The 27,942-nt window shown below is 41.4% G+C and overlaps 2 protein-coding genes across 3 annotated transcripts; both read left to right on the forward strand.

Annotated features, from left to right (window-relative positions):
- The first annotated feature begins 630 nt into the window (after positions 1–630).
- On the forward strand, positions 631–14,080 carry nrd1b (nardilysin b (N-arginine dibasic convertase)). 2 transcript variants are annotated; one of them, XM_083671233.1, is made up of 30 exons: positions 631–638; positions 1,190–1,399; positions 2,208–2,463; positions 3,160–3,241; positions 3,511–3,664; positions 4,400–4,473; positions 4,716–4,811; positions 5,265–5,387; positions 5,598–5,655; positions 5,774–5,847; positions 6,138–6,207; positions 6,564–6,641; positions 6,734–6,854; positions 6,957–7,070; positions 7,194–7,298; positions 7,496–7,619; positions 8,121–8,207; positions 8,442–8,561; positions 8,748–8,799; positions 9,165–9,315; positions 9,436–9,563; positions 10,049–10,211; positions 10,477–10,508; positions 10,690–10,828; positions 11,034–11,081; positions 11,553–11,605; positions 11,723–11,806; positions 12,462–12,669; positions 12,778–12,867; positions 13,046–14,080. In XM_083671233.1, the coding sequence occupies exons 2-30, from the start codon at positions 1,215–1,217 to the stop codon at positions 13,283–13,285; spliced, it is 3,309 nt and encodes a 1,102-aa protein (XP_083527359.1). In that variant the 5' UTR covers positions 631–638; positions 1,190–1,214; the 3' UTR covers positions 13,286–14,080. The 2 variants fall into 2 exon arrangements, with proteins under 2 accessions (XP_083527359.1, XP_083527358.1); XM_083671232.1 differs by lacking the exon at positions 631–638 and adding an exon at positions 661–724.
- Positions 14,081–15,605: 1,525 nt separating this feature from the next.
- axdnd1 (axonemal dynein light chain domain containing 1) lies at positions 15,606–27,844 on the forward strand (the record flags this gene model as incomplete). The annotated part of the gene is made up of 24 exons (XM_083671212.1): positions 15,606–15,720; positions 16,287–16,462; positions 16,602–16,705; positions 16,876–16,978; positions 17,385–17,470; positions 17,703–17,759; positions 18,134–18,242; positions 18,617–18,742; positions 18,963–19,099; positions 19,343–19,447; positions 19,809–19,929; positions 20,373–20,474; positions 21,083–21,249; positions 21,687–21,756; positions 22,076–22,310; positions 23,331–23,547; positions 23,846–23,939; positions 24,377–24,570; positions 24,780–24,870; positions 25,063–25,206; positions 26,139–26,267; positions 26,588–26,679; positions 26,858–26,988; positions 27,478–27,844. The coding sequence occupies 24 exons, from the start codon at positions 15,606–15,608 to the stop codon at positions 27,585–27,587; spliced, it is 3,015 nt and encodes a 1,004-aa protein (XP_083527338.1). The 3' UTR covers positions 27,588–27,844.
- Positions 27,845–27,942: the final 98 nt, after the last annotated feature.

The following is a 27,942-nucleotide window of genomic DNA, read 5'->3' on the forward strand; positions in this document are numbered from 1 at the left end:
CCCAGACAAGATGGGAGAGAAGCACAAAGTGATTGTACAAATATTGTGAATGTTTGTATTATAGATGCAATTTAGGATAATAAAAAGCACAAATCTTTATTTGAATAGTGAGATAGTGAGAATTTTATGTCTAAAATTCAAAATCAGTGAAATAGTCCAACCGCGGTCACTGAAGTCATCACAATGCCAGTTACGTCAATTACCACAACACTTTTCACTTTTGTCAATTGATTATCAATTTCACAGCGACATAGTTGACTAATGTACAGTCAATCGCGAGAGCGGTTGAAGTTACATTTTTCTTTTCCCCTTCATATCTGAAAAAAAAAAATCATGCTTTCCTGTTGTGGACATTTGTGGTGAGTATTAGTGAATATTGAATAAATCATGCATTATCAATCACTGTATCAATTCCGTTTGATGTTAATATTTGTCAGAATAGGCGCGCGCATACAAATCCCAGTGTTGGGACTTTTTTCAGAATTCTTGCACAGGTTAAACGTTATTTTATGTCATGAAAGACATCAGATTTGTTTGAAGCAATCGGATGGCTCGTTGTTGCTCTGCTTACGGCTCTCGGCGAATCACATCGGCTCTTGCACAAATTGTTGAGCCCAGTGCAGACGAGAGCTGATCAGGTAAAAAAGAAAACTGTGGTTAGGTTGCATAGACTTTTAGGTTCTCGAGACTGCAGCTAGGAAACTTTAATTATTTGGGATAAAAGGTGCGTTTATTTACAATGGGTCATATTTGGTTTATGAGTTGAACTGTGTTAAAGCAATACATGAGCAGTTTTTATTTCTCAATACGACGACGGAATGACTGCCGCCGGTTGACTAGTTGTTGTCAATAACCGGATTAAAGCCGCGGTGATGCTGTAGCGCCGCTGCCTGCAAATTACGTTTTGACCGTTGCATCATTGGCATTAGCTATCATGAATAGCTAGCTCGCTGAACTAGCCTTTTAGTTAGCTTGCATTGGCTTTCACTATTTACGTATAACGTAGCTAACCTAGCTAAAGACATGTAACATATTATACTAGTTAGACTTGGTAATAGCCTAAATGTAAACTGAAACTGTTTCGTCAAGTCAGAGTATAAATTAGGTGTCTAGGTAGTCTATCTAATTATATCTCGCTTGATGTTGACATTGATGATTTGGCAAAAAATGTGCTACTTTGTAATTTCAGTGAGGAAGATTCAGTCCCTGTAACAATGCCTCAGACGAACAAGTCCAAAAGTTCTGCAAGCGGTCCTGGACAGGAATCTGCTCCGGACCGAGGTGAGCCACCACCTCAAGCAGAGCCCAGAGGCCAGCTGGCCTCGGGGGATGGCGGTGGAGGAGAAGACCAAGGAGACCTCCAAATCAACAAATCTCCCAGTGACCCAAAGAAGTACAGGTAAGATGAGATATAATAAGAACCCTCTTTGACACAATGATGCTTTATAGTTAAAAGCTTACACAACTGTGCATTGTACAGTAATTGTATTTATTGCACACAGTGCCCAAATTGTATTTATTGTGATAAGATAACCCTATAATTAAGAAGACACATTATAGGTGATTACAGTGCCTTAGCTAAATTAAATGCAACCCTAAAACAAAACCTGATAGTCTATACTTGACATCATAGTAATTGTTTGATTTTAAATCCAAATGTTTGGGGTATAAATCAAAAAGAAGAAAAAATGCTTCACTGCTCCAATCATTACGGAGGGCACTGTATATAACAGGATATATATCCTGTTGCAGATTTCTTGAACAAATGTTTTAGGTTTGAAATGGTACTTGATCCATGCATGTACTTTTATTTCCTCAAATCTTTTCAATGCCCCTTTTCAAATCAGTTTTTGGCTGTCTCAGAAAATATATGAATACTCTTTTTGAGTACTTGCATATTTTTATATGGAAGACCTTCAGGTAGATATTTCAGATGTCGTGAACATCATTATTATAATGAGTAAAAATCATATCCTCTATCCTGTATTTACAGGATACACACTAGCCTACATAGTATGCACGTCATTACAATCAGAATGTGTGTGAGGGAGGATATGTAATGGGGTGTCTGATGATGTAATGGAACATCTAGGCCCATGTACAGTAAAGACAGAATGAGAAAGTATAATTAATCATTGGGACTCTTTATTTTCAGCTGTGATAAGTTTGTTAAACCTCTGAGTTATTATCTTTATTTCCCTCTCCAGATACATCGAGCTGAGCAATGGCCTGAGAGTACTTCTCATCTCTGACTTCAGTGGAGATGGGAAGGGGGCTTGTGTAGGAGAGGAGGAAGAGGAGGATGGGGAGGAGGAGGCAGGGGGTGGAGAGGAAGAAGAGGGGGATTCTGGGGAGGGCACAGAAGAGGAAGAGGAGAATGGGGAAGAGGAGCACGATAGTGACTTTGAGGAGCTGGATGAGGAACATGAAGGGAAAAAGAAGAAAGGGAGTTCAGAGAAACAGGTTGGTTTTCTTACATGATACCTGCATTTTCTAGTGCTTCACACAGAAGAAACTCATCAATTCAGCAGCTAAAAAACAGAGAGAGACAACACAACCAAAATGTTGGCTCCTTTTTTATGACTGTACCCATGTTAAATTATTTTTGCTTGATGTTACATAGCCTATAGCAGCGGTTCCCAACCTTTTTAGACTCGCGGCCCACTTGTAATGATAATGCGGGAGCCAAACGTCATGTTGTCACAATGATTATTAGAATTATGACAGGAGTTGTTCATCAACACCACACACAAACAAGCACAGACAGTAAGGGGCAGGCTGAATACAATCATTTCAACAGTTGGCTATCGATTGCATTCTCTCAGCAGTTTATAAACTATAACTTTACAACTACATTAAATTAACTTTTCTTGGATAACAATTAGATATGTATATATCACTGGACACAGTTTTTTGATGGGGATGTTCTGTAGGTTAAACTCCTACCTGTAGAGATGGACGGTTTATTGTTCGGTACTGGTCTGGTAGTGATATTGTCTTGTCATGTCCTTGACTGCTAATGTTGTGTTTTGTTGTTTGAGGATTGATGAAATATGTGATATGCAGAGGCTATGTGTGTCTGTGTGTGTGTTACAATGTGTGTGTTACTGTTTGTGTGTGTCTGTGTCTATGCGTGTTGTCATTCCTCCTGTGTCTCAGTCTGCAGCTGCTCTCTGTATCAATGTGGGGAGCTTCAGTGACCCAGAGGACCTTCCGGGCTTGGCCCATTTCCTTGAGCACAGTGAGTGGGTTTAACAGAGAACCTGATTTTGTGTTACTGCAGATGACCCAGATTTCTATGTAAGAACCCTGACAGTACCTCTAAACTAAACTTTCCTCTCTCTTGTCTGTTTGTCTATCCTTTCTCTCTCCCTCTCTCACTCATCTTTCTCATTTCTCACCCTCTCTTTCTCACTGCTTTCTCTCTCTGCTTGCTTTCTCCTCTCTTCTTGCTCTCTACCCCTCAACTTCCCTCTTCTGTCTGTCTCTCTCTCTCTCTCTCTGCTACAGTGGTGTTCATGGGCAGTGAAAAGTACCCGGCGGAGAATGGTTTTGATGCCTTCCTGAAGAAGCATGGTGGCAGTGACAATGCCTCCACAGACTGTGAGAGGACCATCTTCCAGTTTGATGTCCAGAGGAAGTACTTCCGAGAGGCGCTTGATAGGTGAGGCGGGAGGGCCGTGACCATTTGGCCATTGTTGTAAGATTCTCAGTCAAGTCACAGGGCTGGAAACATTTCTGCACACCAGCCACTTTTTACATTTTCATTTTAATGCACCTGATTATGGTACCTAAATGCACTGTAATACATAAGAACACAGGGTCTTGAACTGTTCTGCTACCTAGTCAGCAGACAATTGGAAACTCGTTGTAGATATGGTCACAAATTTGAAACTTGGTCAGTATTTCCATAGCACCTTTTTTTTCGTTTCTCCTGGCCCATAGATTACGTTCAGGCTAAGGAATCATCTGACTACTACACAACTGATGTGGCCTAGGTACGTTTTTGTTCTCTGGATCATAAGTGGACTGGCTCTGGTGGCCATACCTTAGCCCAATCATCACCATGAAAATGCCAAATCTCAGTTATGACGGCCCGAGTTGGTCCACTTCTGGCCTGGGCAACAAAGTCGTACCTGGGCTACATCCACATGCCGGCCAAGGTCTGGCCTTTTCATGGCAAAAGATAGGTCTCAGGAATGGCAGCCAGAGCCGCCACACTTTTGACCTGGGAAACAAAGTTGTACCTGGGCCACATCTGGATGTCGGTGGAAAACAGACCATTTCCCCCGCTGACTGGATAGTTTCTACAGTGTTCAGGAGTCTATTAGCCCAATCTTCTCCTTTGCTTGAGATCTGTGTTCTTTTCAATCTGATATTGTTTTTTCTGTCCACCTAGGTGGGCCCAGTTCTTCATTTGCCCCCTGATGATTGAGGATGCCATCGACAGAGAGGTAGAGGCAGTGGATAGTGGTGAGTTAGGGCACTGGGAGTGTAGCCGCACTGCTATCATGTTGAATTTCAGAGTCCTCTTTTACACTCTAGGCTCATTCACAGTTGACGCTCATTCTTTCCCTCTATCTGTTTGTTTATTCTCTCTTCTTTATCCTTTCTCTCCCTCCCCTTTTTCTTTCTTTCTTTCTTTCTTTCTTTCTTTCTCTATCTCTATTTCTATCTCTCTCTATTGAACTTCATGCCTGTCCATTGATGTGCAGAGTACCAGCTCGCTAGGCCGTCAGACTCCCATCGCAAGGAAATGCTGTTCGGAAGCCTGGCCAAGCCCAAGCACCCCATGGGCAAATTCTGTTGGGGTAAGCACACACAGAGAATATAATCAGGGATTTTTATTTTTTTTGACATCAGAGAACTACACTATTTTTTTGTATGTTTATTTTAGAATTATAAATAATAATCATAATTACAATTTGATTGGTAGCCTTTCCCCCCTGATTTTCATCATATTCTGTAGTATAAAACTGGAAGTTACAGTTGTGTGTAAGAATTTGCTGTTATCTTCCATAGACTGTCAATATTTGATAACACATTTTTATTTTATAAAACATAATTTGTGCTTATATCGACATGGCAAATATCGTTTTCATGTTAATCAGATGATGTTCTGTTTAATTGCTACAACTAGTTGTTGCATTGCTGCCATCAGAATACATTTGAATGGATATGAATTAGATGATGATATCAATATCAACATAGCTTATGCAGCTGTAACAGCATGTTGTTGTCCTCTGTGTTGGGTTTTTACACAGGCAATGCTCAGACCCTGAAGCACGAGCCCAGAGAGAAGCAGATCAACACCTACCAGCGTCTCAGAGACTTCTGGAAGAGATACTACTCTGCCCATTACATGACCCTCACGGTGCAGTCTAAAGGTGATTGATCCAAATAAACAAATTGTTTATAAACAAATATAAATTACTAAACAAATTATGTTTCTTTATCATTTATGTTTTGAAAATGTTATTGTACACTTTTATTTCATTAAATGTATTACGTCTGCATTGTAATTAGTAGGCACACTTGCTAGCTTCCCAGCACGATAGGTCAAAATGACTTATTGATTGCTCTTGTCTGCCCTTCAGAGACATTGAACACACTGGAGGAGTGGGTGAGAGAGATCTTCAGCAAGGTGCCCAACAAGTAAGCACTTGTATGTGTGCACACACACACACACACGGAAACAAACACACACACACACAATTTAAACAATCCATGAACTGTCTTCAAATAATATATTATATTTTCACCTTATTTTCAGTGATCTACCGCAACCTGATTTCTCTGACCTCCAGGGCCCGTTTGATACACCAGCCTTCAACAAGCTTTACAGAGGTAGAGGTGTTCAGTAAACATTACATGTGTGGTTCTATCAAATATACTGTACACCTTTGCTTACTGAGTACAGGCTCTCCTTAACGCTTTGTGTCTTAGATTATATTTTCAATGGCTGGTCAGGTTATAATTAATGTGCAGTGTTATTAATACTTAACCTGTGGTAAGTATTCTTATCTGTTAACTAGCCCATTGTTGTCTTTTTGTTTCCATGAGTCGTGTATTCAGTAGGTTTTCTCATAAGGTTTTTGAATGTACTGTAGTCATTCTTAACTGTGTGTGTGTTACAGTGGTCCCTGTGAGGAAGGTGCACGCCCTCACCATCACGTGGGCAGTACCCCCTCAGGGCAAACAGTACAGGTGAGGCCCCATAGGATAGCAGAAACGCTGCTTACGCTAGTTATGTATATGATATGAATAAGCCTGTACTAATATACTCATGTGCATCTAGTCAAGTGTTATAAGATTCAAGTTGTTGTAGCTATTTTAAAGCCCTATAGAGTAGAAATAAGGCAGATATCACCTACATTACTCACTTTATTAGACACCTGTCACCTGCCTATCCCATATGTTTGCATGTTCCCCATAGAGATGAATTGTGATCCTGATGGTTTATCTTTAGCTCTGGAGGCTGTATTAGAGTAGTTAATTTCCCGACACTATTACTTCACCAATGTGAATTGCTTTATTTGTGTTTCTGTGGGTGTTCCCATCAGGGTGAAGCCCTTGCACTATATTTCCTGGTTGATTGGTCATGAAGGCACTGGCAGCATCCTATCACTGCTCAGGAAGAAGTGAGTGACAGCTGGTTGTGCTCATTTTGTCAGCTAAAGTAGTGTGTGTGCGTGTGCGTGTGTAACAGGTGTCTCTGTGCATTGGTTTACAGGTGTTGGGCTCTAGCTCTGTTTGGAGGGAATAGTGAAACAGGCTTTGACCAGAACACCACCTACTCCATCTTCAGCATCTCCATCACACTCACTGACGAAGGCTTCCAGAACTTTTACCAGGTGAGCTGGTGACACACACACACACACACACACACACACACACACACACACACACACACACACACACACACACTTCAATAAACTGTTGTTTCCCTGTTGCAGGTGGTTCACCTAGTATTCCAGTACCTGAAGATGCTCCAGACCTTGGGTCCACAGCAGAGGATTTATGAAGAGATTCAGAAGATAGAAGCCAATGAGTTTCACTATCAAGAGCAGGTACAGTCACAGCTCTCCATGAAAAAGTGTGTCAGAGTAAAATGAACACATTGTCAGGGAGCTATTTTGTGTGTGATTGTGTGTGTGTGTGTGTGTGTGACTCTCCTTGTTGCCCTGTGACAGACAGACCCCATAGAGTACGTGGAGAACATATGTGAGAATATGCAGCTCTTCCCTAAAGAGGACTTTCTAACAGGAGACCAGCTCATGTTCCAGTTCGACCCAGAGGTAAGAGGAAAGGCAGCATCCACCGAGTATGGCTAGCAACGTATGCCAGTGTATTACAATGCCAAAACAAAATGTTAATCTGCAAACCTAGATGTTGGCTCAATCCTTCTGGAAAAATGTTATAGCTAACACACAATGTGTGTTGCATGATTTATGTGTGTGCGTGCGTGCGTGCGTCTGTGTGATGTCTCTTCCAGGTGATCTCCTCTCCCCTGTCCCTCCTGACCCCTGAGAGAGCCAACCTGCTGCTTTTGTCCCCAGAGCACGAGGGTCACTGTCCACTCAAGGAGAGGTGGTTTGGCACCAACTACAGCATGGAGGGTGAGACCGAGACTCATATATATATGGATGCACTGACCCTGAGCCACACCAGATCAATGCTAGTGTTGATCCCTTAGTCATTTCTGTGATTGTATAATAATAACATTATTGCCAATAGATAATAGGTCTATAGGATATTATGGTTTGGTTTTGTGTAGAGTGTTTCTATTTTGACAACGATATGAATGAAAGTGATGAATGATAGTATCATAAAAGGATTGCCAATAGAATGCATGTGTAGTCACTTATGCCGATAGGTAATACTTCAGATTGATAATTTAGGATATTATGGTTTGGTTTTGCATAGGGTGTCACTATTTGTCTGTGACAGCACCACCACACCAGAATTACACATAGCAAGCTGTAACTTTTTAAGATACCTTAGCTTCTCCATATGCTATCATGTATATTACCACCTCTTACATCCTTATTGGTTGTCAAAGCTGGCTGTGGTGTGTAGACCTGTGTCTGAGTGAGCACTCCTCTTTGGTGTCCTGACAGATATCCCTGAGGAGTGGAGGCAGCGCTGGACTGGAGACTTTGACCTCAATCCTTGCCTGCATCTGCCAGCAGAGAACAAGTTCATCGGTCAGTTCAAATGTTCTAGTGAACCAATTGCATCAAAGCTACACCATTTACTTGTAGTACTTATAGCTTAATTAGTTTAAGAAGCAGAGTATATTTCAGCATATATTCCCATATGTGTTTTGCAACAATCACTTTCAGTCTACAACATTCACTTTTCAGTCTCTTGATGATTATTATGTTTAATAATTAATTTTAAAAATACATATTAATCCCTTTTTTCTTTCTTTTTCATAGCGACTGATTTCACCCTGAAAGCATCAGACTGTCCGGACACTGAGATCCCAATCAGGATAGTCAACAACGAAAGAGGCTGTCTTTGGTTCAAAAAGGACAATAAGTTCAAGATACCCAAAGGTGAAGTGATGTGTTTGTGAATCTATATGTAATTTGTTTGTTTGCATTGGTAAATGGAGTTTGAAAATGAAAACATGTTTATATTTATATACATTTCTTAGTTCTATTGTTTCATACGTAAGCTGTAGGGTATTATTTCATTCTTTAACTGTCATGTTATACTTCTTTTTCTTTTTTCTCTTTTAGCTTATGTACGCTTCAACCTCCTCTCCCCGATAATCCAGGAAAATCCTGAGAAGTAAGAAAGTCTTGTATGCAGTTGATCATTTACAAAAAAATCAAGTAATTCTAAAATGAAACATGCGTAATGCTCATCTTATAGAACTGCATTGTGTTCAGGAGCAGCAAACAGTAGAAAACAATAAGAAACTGAAGAGGAGCTGTCCATTAAAAACAAAGATTTTAACTTCCTTTGTAAAATGTTTTGCTACATTGTGCCTTACTTAACATGACCCTGGTATGACACCGAAGTTACAACCAGTGACGATTCTGACAGAAATTGAGAACATCTAAATATATGATCACAACTGCTGGGGAGGGGGGTTATACTGTACCAGTATATTGGAACATTGCTTTTAAGACACCCTTTGTGTACGTCTGTAGCCTGGTGCTGTTTGATATCTTTGTGAACATCCTGGCCCATAACCTGGCGGAGCCGGCCTACGAGGCTGACGTGGCCCAGTTGGAGTACAAACTGGTGGCAGGGGAGCATGGCCTGGTCATCAGAGTCAAGGGCTTCAACCACAAACTACCTGTGAGTGATGCTGTACACACACACACACACACACACACAAACCTTGATCAGGTACAGCACATGCTGCTCAGACAACCCTATATATTATGGCGATTCTTCTGCCCCTCTTTTTCTTCCCAGTTACTGTTGAACCTGATTGTAGACCATCTGGCAGATTTTACTGCTGAGCCTGGGGTCTTCACTATGTTCGCAGAGCAGCTGAAGAAGACCTACTTCAACATCCTTATCAAACCTGAGAGATTGGGAAAGTAGGTCTCATTTCTCTACAACTCTGTACCTTTCCTCATCTGGCCCCTGACTCCCACTCTCTCTCACATCTTAAAGGGCAATCTCGGATCCTTTTTATATATATAGCTATTGATTCTTAAAATATCACCTCACCAATGTTTTTACCTCAGAATAGTTGTCCAGATCACCTTACAAAGGTGTGGGCATGTGAAATCACTTGTGTTTACTAATGTGAATGTTAGCTTAGATGCACCTCCGTGGTTGGCTGGGAGCACTAAGGGCATCGTAGGATTTCATTATTCAGACATATGACTTCCTGGTCCAATAAAAGGCTATTTTCTTATTTGGACACATTTTTAATATCTCTTGGCTATGCAGTCAACAAATACCACTTATAACTTGCTGCATATTCTGTCTTTCTCTCTCCTCTTCCTCATCCTCCTCTCTCTTTTTCCTCCACCCCCCTTCTCTCTCTCCCCTTCTCTCTCCTCCCCCTCCCTCTCAGGGATGTGCGTTTGTTGATCCTGGAGCACTGCCGCTGGTCGGTCATCCAGAAGTACCAGGCTATCATGAAGGGCCTGACTGTGGAAAACCTCATGACCTTCGTCAGTGGCCTGAAAGCTGAGCTGTACGTCGAGGGGCTGGTGCAGGGCAACTTCACTTCCACTGTAAGTCTGGTCTTATACACACGCGTTGAAGCATTAAACACACACACACATATTTCTGATGTTCGCAGCCATGTTCTGTTATATCTGTTTTTAGGGACTACAGACTTAATTTGGCTGTTTAGCTCACTACAGCACTGTTTTTTTCTGAGATGTTGATTTTGTGTATTCTACCTGTTTAATGGTTAAAAAATGAAAATATATTCCATCTTGCTTCTATGCCATGTTAATGCTAAATGTTTTTCTGTACATGTTCTTTGCCCAACAGGAGTCAATGGAGTTCCTGCAGTATTTTATAGAGTAAGTGTCTGGGTACCTCCTCTTCCTCTGTTTTCCACTGTCTCTTGACTCTCATTCAAAGCAATAATGTGAAAAATTTATTACAAAATAACATTATTTGCCATATCCTAAAATAGTTTAACTTATTACATTGCCTTATGGAATGTAGACATTTATCCATATCTTTTTTTTTCTTCTCCAGTAAACTGCAGTTTGAACGTCTGTCAGTAGAGGTCCCTGTGCTGTTCCGAGTGGTGGAGCTACCTCAGAAACCTCACCTGTGTAAAGTCAAGTCCCTCAACAAGGGAGATGCCAACTCTGAAGTCACTGTCTACTACCAGGTATTATATTATGTACTTAAGACAATGTTTTATTGTGACATCAGTTGGTCACATTTTTTTTTTTTTTTTTTTTTTATTGTATTTGGTCCTGACAGAGATGACCTATTGAATTTCATCCCCTGACAGCGAACCTTATCAGTTGCTGAAATGTTCTTAGTGCTCATTTGGAGTTGTGATAACCATGTCCATCTCTGTTTCTTACCAGTCAGGGCTGAAAAACCTGAGGGAGCATACGCTCATGGAGTTGCTAGTGGTGAGTGTTGTTGCTAACAGGGCTTGACTGAAATATTCAATGGCCCCTGTAGAAAATAGTCCCCTCTCTCCGCCTCTCAGAAATCAGCTTGGCCTCAGCCCCTTGTAGACAGCATAAAATCACCTTGTGTAGAAAAAAACAAAAGGTTGGTTTTGAGAGAGGTTGCTTTTCACCAAAAGCTAGTCATTTTGAACCACGTACTACTACCTCTAAAATCTACCAATCAGAAAGGCCATGTTACACAGTTGGAATGTAAAGTGGTATTGTCCCTATTATATTGCCCATGATATGATATGATACTGTACTTATATGGTCCAATTATATCTGTGTACCCATAATATAAATTATGTTATCATTTTGCTCAAAATAATTATTCTGTTGGATATAATCCCATCCCATCCCTAGAGTCAACTCCAAGCTCTGGTCTACAACAGTGGTGGCCATGAATTTATGTTTGTTCCTCTGTCTCAGATGCACATGGAGGAACCTTGCTTTGACTTTCTCAGGACAAAGGAAACACTTGGGTTAGTTGTTGTTGTTTTCCTTCCAATCTGGACATTTAATCTAAGTAAACTACTATATTAAAGCACCTCCTGCCCTTGGAGTTGAGAGATTTGAACTTTGACCCTGTACCCCACTAGGTATCAGGTGTACCCCACCTGCAGAAACACTTCAGGGGTCCTGGGCTTCTCCATCACAGTGGAAACACAGGCCACCAAGTTCAAGTGAGGCACCTTCACTTTAAAACAGTTATTGTCTTTTAAGTTTTTCTTTTGTAGACTAGGCCTATATCACATTCAAATGACTGAAATTCATTAGTAGGGGCTCGAGAGTGACCATGTGATCTGGCCAGGAAAAACTCTTTCATGAGAACTTGTAGATTTCAGCAGTTTGTATACAAGAAGAATATGAGCATATCCAACTTTCTCTGTGGGTATGATACCCAGAAATAGGTACTGGCAAAAAAGGAACAAAAGTTTCGACCATTAGGTCACCAAGTTTGCTGTAAAAAAAATACATAAAAGCATTTACTTTCAGATATAGTTGTACAGTTATTTAAAACCTATACTCAACATGCATATGAAATCCAATATTAGTTTGTCGCAGGTTGAGTGATAGGTAAAACATGTTTTGTCAGGAGCAGTTCAGAGGAGAAGGATGGTAGCCACATATGCAGGTCAGACAGTTGTTAAGGATGATTATCAGTGTTATCAGCACAATTTACTACAAGTATGCCAAAGTTTCATCTAAAGATCATGAGGCCAAGATTAAGTTGAGTCATATGGAGCCAGAGAGCAGTTACTGCTTCGGATTTGGGGACCAGGAGTTGATTTAGAACTGGGCACTTTGACCTGTGTCGTTGTGCTTCCTATCTCCTAGCACGGACTTTGTGGAAGGTAAGATAGAGGAGTTCCTGGTGAGCTTTGGGGAAAAGATGACCAACCTCACAGACGAAGCCTTTAAGACGCAGGTGACTGCACTGATCAAGCTGAAAGAGTGTGAGGACACGCACCTCGGCGAGGAGGTGGACCGCAACTGGTTTGAGGTGGTCACCCAGCATTACCTCTTTGACCGGCTCAACAAGGAGGTTGGTAAAAGTTGGCACCACTAAATACAGTAGATGGCATGTTTTGTAGCACTTTACTTGGAGCCTCTGTTATAAGGTTTATGTAACAATGTTATCTTTCTGCTGCAGATTGAAGCTCTGAAACTCATCACCAAAGCAGAACTGGTGTCCTGGTTCATGGAGCACAGAGATGCAACTAGCAAGAAACTCAGTGTGCATGTAAGCCAGACAGCTCTATTTATCTGTCTGTCTGTCTGTCTGTCTGTCTGTCTGTCTGTCTGGAGAATGGAGTAGTTTATGTTGTGTCACAACTCAATGTTGCTAGAAAGAAATAGAAAAAAGATGCTGTGTGTGAGAGAGAGGCATACCAGAGCTCATCTGTCTCCCTCCCTATCAGGTTGTAGGCTTTGGAGAGGAGGAGAACGACCCTCCTTTGCAGGGTGGCCCCAGCCCCACAGAGGGAGACGAGGACAACGGCGGCCAAGCCCCAGCCCGCAAGACCTCCTCCTATGGCGAAGTCTCCAAACTCACCTTCCTCCCTGCCTCGCCCACACTACCTGACGTCACCCTCATCAACGACATCCGCGCGTTCACCTCTTCACTTACCCTCTACCCTTATCACAAAGTCCTCAAGTAGATGTGGTTCCACATAGGAGCAGGGAGATGAAGCAAGAGAGGGGATCTATAGCTCAGGATGACTAGCCAGGCACACAACGAGGTGGCATTTTCAGAAGGGAAACTCATATCTGCCCCCTCTCCTCTCTTCTCCTCTCTCTTTTCATCAAAGATAATAAAATATCAGTGGCAGCGTGCACTTGTATTGAATAATTGCAATCACGGCTTCAAAAAAGTAGACATAAAAAAAGAAGAAATTGGTGGAAATCTCATCAGTATTTTCTTGCTCCTCTTGTCCTCAGTCCGTTGATTGAATTGGAGAAATCACTTTTGCTGTGAATAGTAGTTATACCTCTGGGTTTTGGTAGGAGGATTAACAAAGAGAGAATGGAAAAGAGGAGAGGGTTTCTAATAATGTTATATCTGCATTTGTTTCCTTGGACTTCATATCACAGACTCACTACCTTGTGTGTATTTTAATAATGGATCATCAGGGTTTACATTATACATGTTCATACTGTAAGATTTTGTCAATCGAAATTAAGTGATGTTCATTGTCTCACGGTAAGGTGAAGACCCAAAATGGTGGCCAGTTTGACATAGTTTTGACATATTTTCTATGTATCGTTTTAATTTTGATTCTGATGTAGATGGGAGAAAGGGAAGACCTAATTTCTGTATATATGTAACATTTCATCCCTACCTCTGCCTTTAAACCACTGGACGATTGGCATGTTTTAATCAGTAGCCTGTTATTAACTGTTTGAATGTGTATATACATGTATTAAACTCAACTGTAGAATAATTGCTTCAGCAGGTACAACTATTGTTCTTCCTCATACGTATTCTTATTAGTGTGCTTGAAAAGCAACACACTACTGTTGTTTGTCATACTTAATTAGTGGCCTTGCTTTAGCAAGTCAACCTATTGTTCTTGCTCATACTTATTAGTGGGCTTGCTTCAGTAAAAAAAAATTGTTAACCAACCATCTCTAGCCACTCCACTGAATTTATCCAAGGCTCATCCTGTCTATCAGTTGGTGTAGATTGACTCCATTCAGATGTTTGATGCTATTTACACTTTCACCTTTACTCAAATTTGCATGAAATCCTATTCATGCCTACTGTATACCACCACGTGCACAGCGTAAACCGCTTAACCTATTAACTTCAAATCAACTTTTAAATGCCCAGACTTGTGTAACTTGAGTTGCTTGAAAACATATTTTTCATACCATTTAAACTTTTTGCGCTGTGCTCAAATTTGTCTGAAATCCTATTCATTCCTATAGCCATTGGCTCTGAATGGTGACAAGTATCTCCTCTTTCATCTTTTAAGCTTGACACCTCAATCCAACTTTAAAATGTGTAGACTGACCCCACTTAAAGAACCTCTATACATAGTTTTGATACTATTTAGACTTGTCAAGCTTTAATCATTTAAATTTGCAATAATTTATATGGCTTCCAATACAGACCATAAGGTTGCTGTGGTCATTCTCTACTCCTTCACCTTTTACTAAGATAAGACTGCAAGCCCACAATGTTTCTTCAGGAACATCCTTTTCGAGTTTATTTTGTTTGTTTTTCTTTTAACACACACACACACACACACACACACACACACACACAGATGGATAAGTGTAAACAATTATGTGGCAGACATTGACATTATAAAGTCATTACAGTCTCCCAATCCAGAGAAAAAAATGCCTGCTATGACCACAGAGCTGTATGACTAATGACTAGTAAAGTCTGGATAGTAGACCTACATGTCTGCAGGGCAAGTGGAATTGATAATAGTGGAATTTGCAGGGCATTACATTTACATTTTTGACATTTAGCAGACGCCTTTATCCAGTACATTTATCTAAAGGAAGTGAATCATCCATACATCAGTCATAAGAAAAAAAACTATGCTAGGACCAGGAGCCATTGGCAGAATTTCAGGAATGTAATTCCTTGCAGGCTTTAAAGACATGCGCAGACTCCACTTTCCATGGATACGGGAAACCCATCGAGCCGTGGCGTCCATAGTAACATCTTAATGAGGAAGTAAACAAGTGGAAATGGCTCAAAGTGATGATTAAGGCTGTTAGGTTTGTGATGCATTTAGATATATATTATGACATTATTTCTCTTTAGGAATATTTGCAGTACGACATACTTTTCTGTCGTTTGCAAAGTTGGCTTCATTGAGCTGGCAACATATCAAATTCCCGCGACTGAATTTAGCTAAACTGAGTTTAACGGTGTTTATTGTCACTTGACAATATTGCCGCTAAATTGTATTTCCCATGTAATCGAATGAGCAAGAAAGTTAGTTCCCTCAATATCCCAGGATGTATGCGTCCTTGAAGCCAAGTCCGTCACCCCCAGTCTTACCAAAGCCGGAGGGCCACAGGTTTCCGTCAAAGCATCCTCTGTCAACATCCGGAGATGTGGATACTAGAGCGGGTAGGCTACATGTCTCTGTGCAACCTAAATATTAGACTTAAGTTAATTAATCAACATTGATTATTTAATATTATCCCAATTAATGAATTGCATTGAATAGCCTACAGGTGTTAGTTACGGAAGCCCTAAAAGGCCATGGTAATCTATGTTACATATATGTAATTATCTCGAGATTACAATTGTTGTTTTCCCGAGATAGCGGGATCATTTTCTCGAGATCTCGGGATAACAACACTTTGTTATCTTGAGATAACGAGATAGTCTATATTGCTTTTAAAAAAATGAAAATGGAGTAAACATTTTTTAGGAATATGATGGCCTTTTTGGGCTTCTGTAGGTAGTGTAGGTCTACTTAGTCTGTAATTATGGGATTGCTGGCTCATATATCCCATTCTTGCATGTGCCCTCAATGCACTAGTGAGTGCACTATGATCTGAAATTTCAGAGACTGATATCTTCTTTTGATAAAATTATTGTTAAAAGCACAGTAGGCTATTAGAACCACTATTTGTTTATAACACAACATATGAGTGAAGTACTTTTGAATGCATATGTGTTCTCTGCAGTAGAACTCCCACAGCTGAAAGAGAAAGTGCCTGTGACAGACCGATCCAAGATGCAACTTGTCCCACTACATAATGACCTAATCCCAGATGAACTCCTCACCACCCTCACCTCAACCATCTGTACCCATGATCAGCTGGGACCACCAAGTCTAAGCAAGACCCCTAAAGACTTCAAGGCATGGAAGTGTCATGTCAGAATTTCTGTCACATTATTTTTGGTCACAGCCTGGAAATTAGGAAGATCCTCACTGGAGAACTTCCCTCATGTCAGTCTAATATTGTTGTTTATCTGAATGGTTAACTTCCCTGCCATAGGTTCATGGAATACGACACACTGACGCAGTTTGGCATCATCCAGTAGGCCGCAAGAAATACAAATATTTTCTCGACCAACCAACATCTTTGACTGGAGCTGGCAGGTTTGTCCATTAAGAATCCTTATTGGTGATTGGCATTGCAAATGTAGTGTACAGAATGTCTCCTATAGTAAACCGTTGGATGGGAAAATTAGACAGCATATTGTTTTTTTAAAGAACAATATTGACTATCTTGTCTGTCTGTGCTTTGTGTCTTTTGTGTGCTGGCACAGGGACATCTCTTTTCTGTGTGATGCCATGGTCTCTCAGAGGGAGCGGATTCCCCTGCCGCCCATGGCTGACAGGGGCACCACCCACACACAGGGTATTCAGAAGGTAAGCAGAGTGGGCTACACACACACCAGAGTGGGCCACACACAGAATGATAGCCAATAAAGATTTTAATTTAAGAAAGAAAATAAAACAGTGTGGGCCACACACAGTTATCAGAGAGCATCCATACCTTTGGATTTGTTCATCTACTTTCATCTACCCCTTTTATCAGGTTGATCATCAACAGGACATACTGTACTAGTTCACAAATTGAATACGACCCATTTCAGTGTGTAATCTCTGTAATCTAAATGGTAACAAGTCTTACACAGTAAACAGAAGCTATAGAAGTTTACTTTGAGGTGTGTTTGTAAATTGTTGTGTGTGTGTTGGGCAGGCCTATGCCGTGTGGCGCAGGTGTTGGTTTTACAGGCCCATGTTATTGTTGTTGTTGTTGTTCTCTCCCCAGGACATGAGCCTTATGGAGAGTCTGATCCCAGAGGAATACCACATAGTGAAAAACAGAGGGGTGCAAGGACTGGAGTGCTATGATGAGTCAGTGAAGTTGTTTATGTTATCATTATTTTAATAGGAACAGAGGCAATTAAAACATTGACACATTGAAATAAAAACAGTCAGTTGCATTTCACAATAACATTTTCCCTAGCACTAATTTCCAGTGTTGGGACAGAGATGGGACAACAGTTAATTCTACTTTGCACTGTATTTCCCTCTCTTTAATGACACTAGGTGCACCTCTCAATTTCATTTTCCTCTACATTTGCAGTAAATTTACCGTCCTACTGGAGGATGATGAAAAGATGCTGAAAGTCTTTCCATCCATGTGAGTAAAAGTGTAACACTCATGTCAGCACAAGACAGCACAATTTGAGAAGTAGAATACTAAATCAATACTGTAGGACCCATCTCTCTTAAAACATTTTTTGATTTGATCTCAATTAGACAAACCTGGATAAATAAATGTTTAATAAAAATAGATAAAATAGGACCCTATTGTATCTCGTAACTGGGCTTGTAGATAGGCCTATGATAAAAACAAAAATTCCTCTCGAGCTGCAAGATGTTTGAATTTATGTACTCAACCAGACCAGTGTGAAATAAAATGTTTTCTCGTTGCATGGAAATGCAGCTTTTGACTTATGTAGTACATTTTGACAGAATTGGGTATTTAGTTTATTCTCGTGTGTGTGTAACTAGGAGGCCTAGTGGACGGCTAGAGGCTGTGCAATTGATGAAGGTGATGGACGAGATGCTGGACAAAGCAGGAGTCAACAAGGAGTACAGAGAGCTGAATGGACTCTCACAGGTACACGACCACAACAAGCAGTAACATACAGTACAGTACAGTCTGTTATTCAAGATGTCTTCATTTTAAATTGGACCAGACTTGGCTGTACTAGACTAGACATGTAGATTTAAGGGTGCATTCTGTACCCTTTTTAAGTGTCTGTTTTAAGCTGGGGTAGCCTACTTTTTTCTTTTTTCTTTGTTTTTGTTTTTTTGTTTTCTTACTTGGTTGAATGTTTTTGTAGTACCCCACAGGGAAAATGTGATGTATTGACATGTACAGAACGCACCTTTAACTTAAAATTATCTTGAACATTTAATCTCAGTCTCTGGGAATGTTGTCCACTAAATGCACTTTACGTAAACTCCTCCACTTGTGTGACCTCCTCCCAGATGCAAGGTCTATTGGAGCTGGTGCGCGTGGAGCAGAACATCTATAACATTGTGTTCCATGAGCTGATCCGCCAGGTCAGTGTGGAGTGTGCCGATAGAGGACAGCTCCTAGCCAAGCTCAGGTCAGTATACGCATTATTTTGTGTAGAGTCACTGCTGCTAGTGTGTTTTGTGATGTTACTGTATTATTGTGTTACTACAGTATTCTGTGTTTTCGAAGAGGAGAGCTTGAGAGTAATTACTTTATTGTACTGTCATACATACTTCAATGTATCCCTCCCAGTACAATTACATTTTGAAACTTTCTTTGTGTTTGTACTTCTATCTGCTCCTGTGCTCCAGACAGAGGTACGTGGCTCTGTTGGACCGCATCCCCCGACAGTTGAAGGGTCTACACACAGAGACCCTGGCCCAGAGAGCCCTGGACCGCAGACTCACTGAGGAGATCATATGCTTCAAGAGCTCTATCGCCCAGCTCAACACGTGAGCATGCACACGCATGTGTGTGTGTGTGTGGGGGGGGGGAGTTTGGTGCGTGTGTGTGAGTAGGGCTGTAGCCAGGGTGAATTTTTTACCATGGTCATGCGCAACCCATGTAGGGCTTCAGTATTTTTTTCATTACATTTTTAATTAAATTACACTATGAACTCGCTCACTTTTGTGTGTGTCTGTGTCTGTGTGTGTTTGTGTGTGTCTGTGTCTGTGTGTGTTTGTGTGTGTCTTCAGAGAGCTAAGTAAGATGAGAGAGCATGACGAGTATGTGTCCAAGCAGGCTGAGAGGGCACAGGTTGAGCTGGCCAAGGCTCTGGAGCAGTCCCAGAAGAACTCTGAGTAAGTCACTGACTGGCCACCGTACTGTGGCTACCGTTGGCCACATGGACCTACACACACAGATTGACTAAGCGTTTTCACAAGTGCAGAATTTGCTTGCGTGCTTTTTCAGAGGAGTTTTTCTACGAGTTCTAGTGTGTACATGTACAGTAGAAATAATTGTAGCATCAGGATGGAATTATGTAAAAGTTAACTTTTTAAATGTACAGTTCCATGTTTGTTCTTAGTTTTTCCTTTATATCTCAAGATAAAGGTTGCAACATTTGCACAGATCAAGTGCCTAGTAAACCCATCTCTGATGATGCAGATACACAAAACTGAATATGAGTAAAAGTAGGAAAAACGTGGCCTGTATCCTCAGTATGGTGGGGGAGTACCATGACCTGTATGAGATGCAGAGGCGGAGGCTGGAGGGACAGGTGGACAGGCTGACAGAGGAGCGAGACCTATGGAGCAAAGTCACCTACAACCTGGCTCTCAAGGTCTGGCCCTGTGTCCGCTCCTTTTGTGACCTATTTTCATTGTTTCAGTTAGAGCTGCAGATAAAATATATTTCTCATGACAGGGACAGAATTAGTATCACCATTATAACAGAGTATAGGCCTAATCAAATTCATCATCATGATAGCCCTGTCACTATTCTAATTTGTGGCATTCACAGTTTTGTGCTAAATCCTATAGTAGCTATGTAAAGCACCAACAGCTGAATGTAGTACTGGACCTGGTCAACGGCATTCTGTTCTCTGTTGTAGCATGTAGACGGTTCTCATATGTTTGGATTTGTATTTTATTATTATATTGGTATTGGTTGACAATGTGAGGAGAGAATGGAGCAGTGCTTAAGACCTTTCTTGCCTGTTAATTGAATTTGTTGATCAAATGTGTGTTTGTTCTGAGTTGTTGGTGTTTGTTTACTGTTTCCCAGGTGATCAAGTTGAACAACCTGCAGCTGGCCAGTAGGCTTCATGTGAGTGAGCAGACCTGGACCAAGACTGCTGAGCACTTCACAGTCTTCCTCACATCCAAGGTAAACACTACACTGTCATGTTAGAACACAAGTGAACACAATGGGGTGTTTTTGTGAAACTGAAGTACCCTGGGGTAGCCAACTGTCCTGGTAATGATGGAGATCAAGACGATGGTCTCTTTGATTGCTCGTTGGAGCCCAAATTGAATTCCTAACAGGGCAGCTAACCCCAGGGGTTGAGATGTCACTGAAAAATAACAAAACGAGATGGCTAGCCCCTAACTGAGAATAACACATGAGAGCTGAACTGGAAGTTAACTAGGGTACTATGGTAAACTGAGTAACAGCATCTCCCTTCATCACTCCTTGTTATTCTGACCAGTCCACTTCCCCACTTCCTACTAGACCCCTGCCCAAAACTCACCCTCCTGTACACTAAGCCAATTACTCCTAAGGTGGACACCTCCCCCCAATGAAATTAATTTAACTCCAATACAACATGAATAACCAGTACTGTCCCACCCCTGTTGCTGAAGAGGAGACCATGGGGACCCCATAACCCCTCTGAGCCCCCTCAAATTCTCACACAGCCCCTCCCCCCACTGTTCAAGGGACACACTATAGCGTTACAGTATTTTGTAAAGTCAACTATCCATGTTGTCCTGCAGGACTCTGAGGACCTGAATCGTATCATGCAGTTAACGGAACAGTGGAAGGAACATCTGACTTTGTTCATGCAGAGCCTGAGGGAGGCGGAGCATGTTACGTGTGAGAAGATCAACGCCATCAAGGCTGGCGTTGTCAAGTGGCACACCTTCTGTGGCTCCAAAATCAAGTATGTGCAATATATGATGGTATGTTTTACACAAGGGGTGTTTTTTGTAGCTGCAAAGCATTAGTGCTATAATACAGCAAAGATTATCTGTTTTTTACCCACAGACAAAGTAAGGTCCATAAACATGTTGGAACTCTACCAAACTATGCCAGACCTAAACGCAGACTCAGTGATATGAATTTACCACAGGAAGTTAATGCCTTCAGAGATGTTTCAGATTCACACAAGCACGATGTTTCACACACTTATGATTCCAGAACTTTTTTGTGGAAAGTTTAGTTATCTCTGCCGAAAGTCCCCCTGCTATTTCGTGGCTACTTCATATCTCTGAGTCTACCTTTAAGTTGACTTCAAACTGCCATGGCTGAACTGTTCTCCAGGCATTGTATTTATATCACTATTGTATGTTTTTTTTTGTTGTTGTTTATTGTTTCAAGGAGTCTGGATCCAAAATTCGAGAAAGTTTCAGAGGAGCAGCTTTTTACTGATTTGAAACAGTGGTCAAATGTGAGAATTGTTTCTACTGCACCTGTTTTCTACTGTTACTGTATTCACATCTCTGTTGTGATGATGATGATGATGTTTTTGGTGCTTCTGTATGTGGAGCATTGTGTGTGTGTGTGTGTGTGTGTGTGTGTGTGTGTGTGTGTGTGCGCGCGCGTGCATGTCTATGCGTGTGCAAGCATATAGTTCTAATCTCTACACTTGGAATATGTATTGTACACATCTAATGTCTCTACACATAATCTGCATTGTGTGAAGTGTCAGGCCTTTCACTCTGTCTAAACCCCCCCATCTCTCCACCCCCCACCCCCTCTTCCGACAGGTGTTGACCAAAGAGTGTGAGCGATATGGAGGCGAGGACCTCCTCTCCTGCCAGGAGACCCTCAACATGCTGGCCATGCTGCAGGAGGCCTGGGTGGAGGTAGGCCTGCAGCTCTTCAGGAGACACCCGGCACCTGACGGAGAGCCCCCTAGAGGCCAGGAGGCCATGAGGGAGCTGGGCCATGTTGTGTCTGAGCTCCACACGCAGCTGGGCACCCGCATCAATGGGGAGAGTGGTGAGGGAGAGATGGAGGTTTTTGCATAGATCTCTCATTTACATTACAACATGATTTACATGAATGTCTCTGTACTGTATGCTCAGTAGACCTAAAGAATGTTGTGTAGAGAAGGGAACCACACTTTGGGATAACAAATTTTATATTCTAATTAGGGTTGCAAAACTCCCTTAAGTTTCAGAACCTTTCCCGAACCATGGTAGCTTACTGATAATTTTAGGAACTTTGGAAATTATCTGAAATTGTTCCTAAAATACTACTCAGCAAATGTAAAATGTATTTTCTATATTGCTTTTCTGTGTCCCCATCTTGTTATGGAGAAATATGCAGTTTAAATCAGATTGCAAATCACCTCCAAGACAGATACTGTATGGGGATGTCATCCATTTTGAAACATAATGTGTACACCCTATGTTTCCCCTCTTCAGATCATGTTTCAGATTGTGTTTTGTTGTTAAAACATTGTTAGTGTTTAAATAGTAGTGTTGCTGGTTGAAATAAATATGGATTTAGAGATAGCATTGTAGTAGCAGGTCGACACATAACAATCTAGACTAGTGTTCATTAATTGAAGTATGAAGTGATAAATATCAAATGATAAGCCTTATGGTAGTATACTGTGTTATTATAAATGTATTGGAGTTGTATGCAGTAGTATATGGCTAAAATCGACCAAACTTCCTAATTCTAATGCGAGGGCGCTGTCATCCAGCATGCAGGACTTAAGTCTGTAACTGCTCGTCATGTCTTGCAGTCAATGAGACTCACACAAATTGTGATGATGATGATGATGATGATAGGCTAATTTGCTATTGGCTTCAAAATAAAGTAATACATTTGGGAGCCACCTTTACAATCACAAGGCACGATTTACAGATGGGTCGGTGTACAAGCTTATACTAATCAAACCACTGTTTGCCTCAACCAAAGCAAATCTCTCACACCTGAAACCCCATGAAAACAGCACACTATTGCTCTATTGTACATTTTTCTTTGACTATTTAAGTATGATGCTTTCAGGAATACACAAGCAACTGATGTCCCTGGTCGGGGTGATAGAGTTATGGGCCACCAAGCTGAAGGCCCTGATTGGCCGCACCGAGACGCTGCCCCACAGCGATTGGCTGAAGCTGGAGAAGGCCCTTAGCGTTTGGATGAAACTGACAGAGGAGGCCCTGCAGTATGTGCACAGCACCCAGCCTGAGAACGAGAGGGTCAAACAGAAACCACACGTCAAGTGAGAGAGTTGTAGAGAAAAAAATGAGCCTAATCTACATACCATACTTCAGGGTCTGCAAAAGACCTAGGTTGAATACCTATGTTGCATATTTGAAATATTGGAGGTGCCCTTGATTTAGATTGCCTTGCATGCAGAATTTGGACTGTTGGGACGATTCCATTAGTTCCACTGTGTCTGACAAGCTAAATCAAGCACACTCTCAAATATTAGAAATACCTTTTTGATTCAGGTCAGGCTTGGTAAGTATTGACTCCTATGGGTTATCTGATAAGACTTTTCCCTGTATCTGTTCTAGGACTGAGATTGATGATGTGTTCAACACGCTCCGGGAGTTCATCGCTACCCAAGCTAACTTCTTTGACTGTGAGAACCGCAGGCTCTGCGAGGAGGTACTGTGCATTGACTGTTGGATGTCATAACTGTAGCTGTCTATGGACAGTGCCTTCTGCACTGTTACGATACGACAATATAAAAATGTAATCTTGGTTTCGAAGTATTCTTGCCTATATCTACAGTACCTACCTATGTGTTGTCAACTTGTAATTTTGTGTGTGTGTATTTTCTTTCTATGTATCGTCCATGTCTGTGTATTTTCATCGTCCATGTCTGTGTATTTTCATTGACAGTTTTGTCTATGGCTATGAATTATTGGATCATTTATAGTATTGTATGCATATTTTCATATTGTGTACAGTATTGTCGCATGGATATCATCTTTTTCTATGAATTGCTTTGTCATGTATTGTCATATGGGTATCATTACCTACTGTATATCTCTATATAATCCTGTTGTCTGTTGTCTATGTCATTGCCCTCTCTTTGCCAGGTGAACTCTCTCCACACAGCTCTGACTCGCTGGATGGTGGACCTGCTCCTGGCCATGGTGCCTGATCACTGTGAGGACCAGGAGCCTGCGCCCCCCCCTAGCCCCAGTTACATGGAGGTCTCTCTGGACAAACTTGGGGAGGACGCCAGGAACCTGTCCCAGAAACTAGATTACTTCTCCAAGTACATCACAAGGTAAGAACTAGGCCTAACAAGAGAAAGGCGGAGTATTCTCAGCACAATGATGGTAAATTCATAAGAACGCACTCTTGACTGCCGTGGCTGGTGTGAAATGTGCTTTGACCAGAAATGGCTGCCGCACGTGGAATCATGGTGTCACAGTTTCAAAGTCGTATTTCATTATATGTGTCAAGCCCAAGCTGAATGTTTCTTTCTTACTGCAGCTCTTGCCAGGCTATTGTAGAGGAGGAGATTCAGAAAAGCATGGCTCAGGACGACACTGAGAATGAGCTCTATGAGCTCAACAAGCTGCAGGTACTCCACCACCAATATTAACAAGCTCCAACCATGACTAGCTATTTAAAGCATACTAACAGGGGTCCTGGTCTCACACTCAATTTCTCTACATGTGCCTCTGTGTGTGTTTGTGTCTGTCTGTCTGTCTGTCTGTCTGTCTGTCTGTCTGTCTGTCTGTGTATGTTTGCACATACGTGTGCCTCCTGTCAGAGGGAATGTGGCGAGTGGGTGGAGGCCTGTCAGATCCTGCTGTCTGATGTGAAAGGCAGCCCTGTGGAGCTGCGCGTCACCATGAACTTGGTCCCCTCTGTCACTGATATCCTTCCCTCTGCAGTAACCAGAATGCAAACCCTAGTGAGGACATGATAACATTTTATTATATTTGTATTTGCTGTGGTCCCTACCTACCTGTATGGCTTTGATATGTGATGAGTACCATGTTTTTGTTTGTAACACCTGAAAACATCATAGGTTTTGTTTATGCTTTATAATAGTCTCACTAACATTTAAATAGAGAGTCTGATGGCACTAGAATATTATTCAAGTGATGCATCCGCTGAAATTTTCCTGCAACACAAATTTGACGAATAGAGAAGAGCCTAGTAGGTGCTACAAATGGAGACCGGGATTTCAATCAGATTTATTTTCAAACAGGGCATTTAATGCACACTACTCACCTGCTAAAATGATGGTATCAAAAACATGCTCCATGTTTTTTTATTTTGTGCAATGCATGCAAGTCGGGTTGTAAATATCATAGACTTACGGCAGGGCAGAACGGAAGAGGCATTGCAAGCAAAACACTTTAGGGATGGAGATTTGTCCCCAGTTTATTACTTCCTTTTCCCCAAGAATCTCAATCTAGAGATGAGATTCTGGGTTCTGAGATTAGATTTATAATGATTAACCTGACACTGTCTTTAGGTGAACACAGTGATTTCTCTAGAGGTGTTGGAAAAAGAGGAGGCGGAAGCTGAGGGTCAGGTGCCATTGACGGAGATTAGCCAATCAGTGAGTTCATATCTACAGCATATACTGTACTTTAGATCAGAATGATGAAACAGAGGTTTTAACTTAACTTACTTTTGTACTTGTGGAAATAACCCTTCCATGTACCTCCAAATGATTGTCCTCTGTACATTTTCAGTGGTGAATAGTGTTTACTAAACTTTAATGCTGAATTTGCATTTTCAACGCCATTAATCATTGACCCATCTTTTTCCTACAACTACAGTACATGAACACTTCTCAGCGTAGCATAGCTCATTGTGGCTCTTTCCCTGCAGGGGGAGACAGAGGGCCTTGAAGAGGCCATGGGGGGAGATCCACAGGGAGGATCTATCATGAAGTTGATTGGTCATGACGGCCACATCATTGAGAAAACCCTGGGAGAGGAGACTGTACAGCTGGATGGCGTGGGTGCACTGTTCTGTGTATAGACCCAGATGTTCACATGTAAAATATCGTTGCACTTTATTTTATGGTACAGAAATGACCGGGAATTTACTTAGTAAAATGAGAATTGCACAATTTCACATGGTAAAGTGATATAATTACACAATAATCAGTGCCACCAGATACATGTTGTAACTGCACAGTATATCATGTCCTGTCATTTCAAGTTTAGTTCCTAATCCCTTATGGCATTGATAAGTAACAAAGATGACATGCTGTAGCCTACCAAGACTGAGACATGACAATATAAGGTAAAACTCTTCTGTGTTTGGTCTCTCAGACTGAGGAGATGGTTGTCTGTCCACACACTGACAGCGCTCAGAAAGCCTTTGATGCCTTGGCCACAGTGAGGGTTCTCCAGACTGAGTTACTGTGAGTTATTACTTTTATTAATTTTACACAGTATGTCTGTTTGTTTTTGTTGATCTAAAGACTATTCTTATGGTACTTCACATTTGTTTACATGATTTCAAGACTGTGTGTGTGTGTGTGTGTGTGTTTGCGCATGTGTGTGTGTGTGCGCGTGCATGTTTCTGCATGTGTGTGTCAGTGGGGTTGAGGTCCGTGCCCAGAGTTCAGAGGGACGGGCCCTAAAGGCAGAGGAAGCCCTCCAGGCAGCGCTGGAGAAGATCCAGGACCTGGAGAGACAACTACAGGGCAGGCCCAGTCTGGAGCCCAAAGGTAAGCTACCTCACTGACAGATCAACACCATAACACACCACTGTCATAGACAAATCAATAACACACCTCAATTATTATGTCAACACTGTAACACACATTAGAGCACCTTCGTAACACATAACAATGATACTGCAGGTAAAAAACATAATACATCTTTATATGAAGAGATCATTTCCCCCCACCAGAGCAGGCTATTTTATATAGGCCTGAATCCTAATTTGGAATATACGCTCAATTCAACTCTTTGTGCAAACCTCCCATTGATATCAGTTGACGATTTACAGGGAAGTCAGAGCTCCATGTGCAAACACACATCTCAACTTAATGGCCTTGAAGCCTGTGACAAATATACTGGAATCTACAGTAGGCCTAGAAAAGAAATCATGAGTACTCTACTATGTGATTTTACTCCACTCTCCATTCTCCTCTTATAATGCAAAAAGTGACTGTTTGAATTTGGACACTCAAACCGATACATTTGTGTTACAGTGAGCAAGAAATCTGTGGCAGCCCCAAAGAAGGTGGCCACCCCTGAACCCAAAGTAGTGAGTCAGAAGCCTGAGCCCAGTCCCAAACAGTCCAAGCCCAAGAAACGCTGAACCCAGACCAAGTACCCGCAGAGGTACTGCAGTATCAAAGCCAGCTCTACTGTTGATCTATTTGACAAATAAATAAAAGCGTGAACTCTTTTAAATTATTTTATACGAGTATTTAAATATCAGTATTTAGATAGCAGGCTATATTATAGTATACAATATTTCATCATATGTTTTTGTTATGCATTTCACTTGTGGAGCAATTTCACTTTAATTTGTGGAACTGTTTGTAAGGTTTCAAGGGAGTGGTGTGAAATGATTCCCTCTAGACATATTTATATTGCTTGGCTCCAGTGCAAAAACTATATTATCTCCTATTTCTAAAATTCCTTGTCTGATTGAGGTGGTTTTGCATGAT

Source organism: Argentina silus (genome assembly GCF_951799395.1).
Source record: "Argentina silus genome assembly, chromosome: 6".
Classification (NCBI taxonomy): Eukaryota; Metazoa; Chordata; class Actinopteri; order Argentiniformes; family Argentinidae; genus Argentina; species Argentina silus.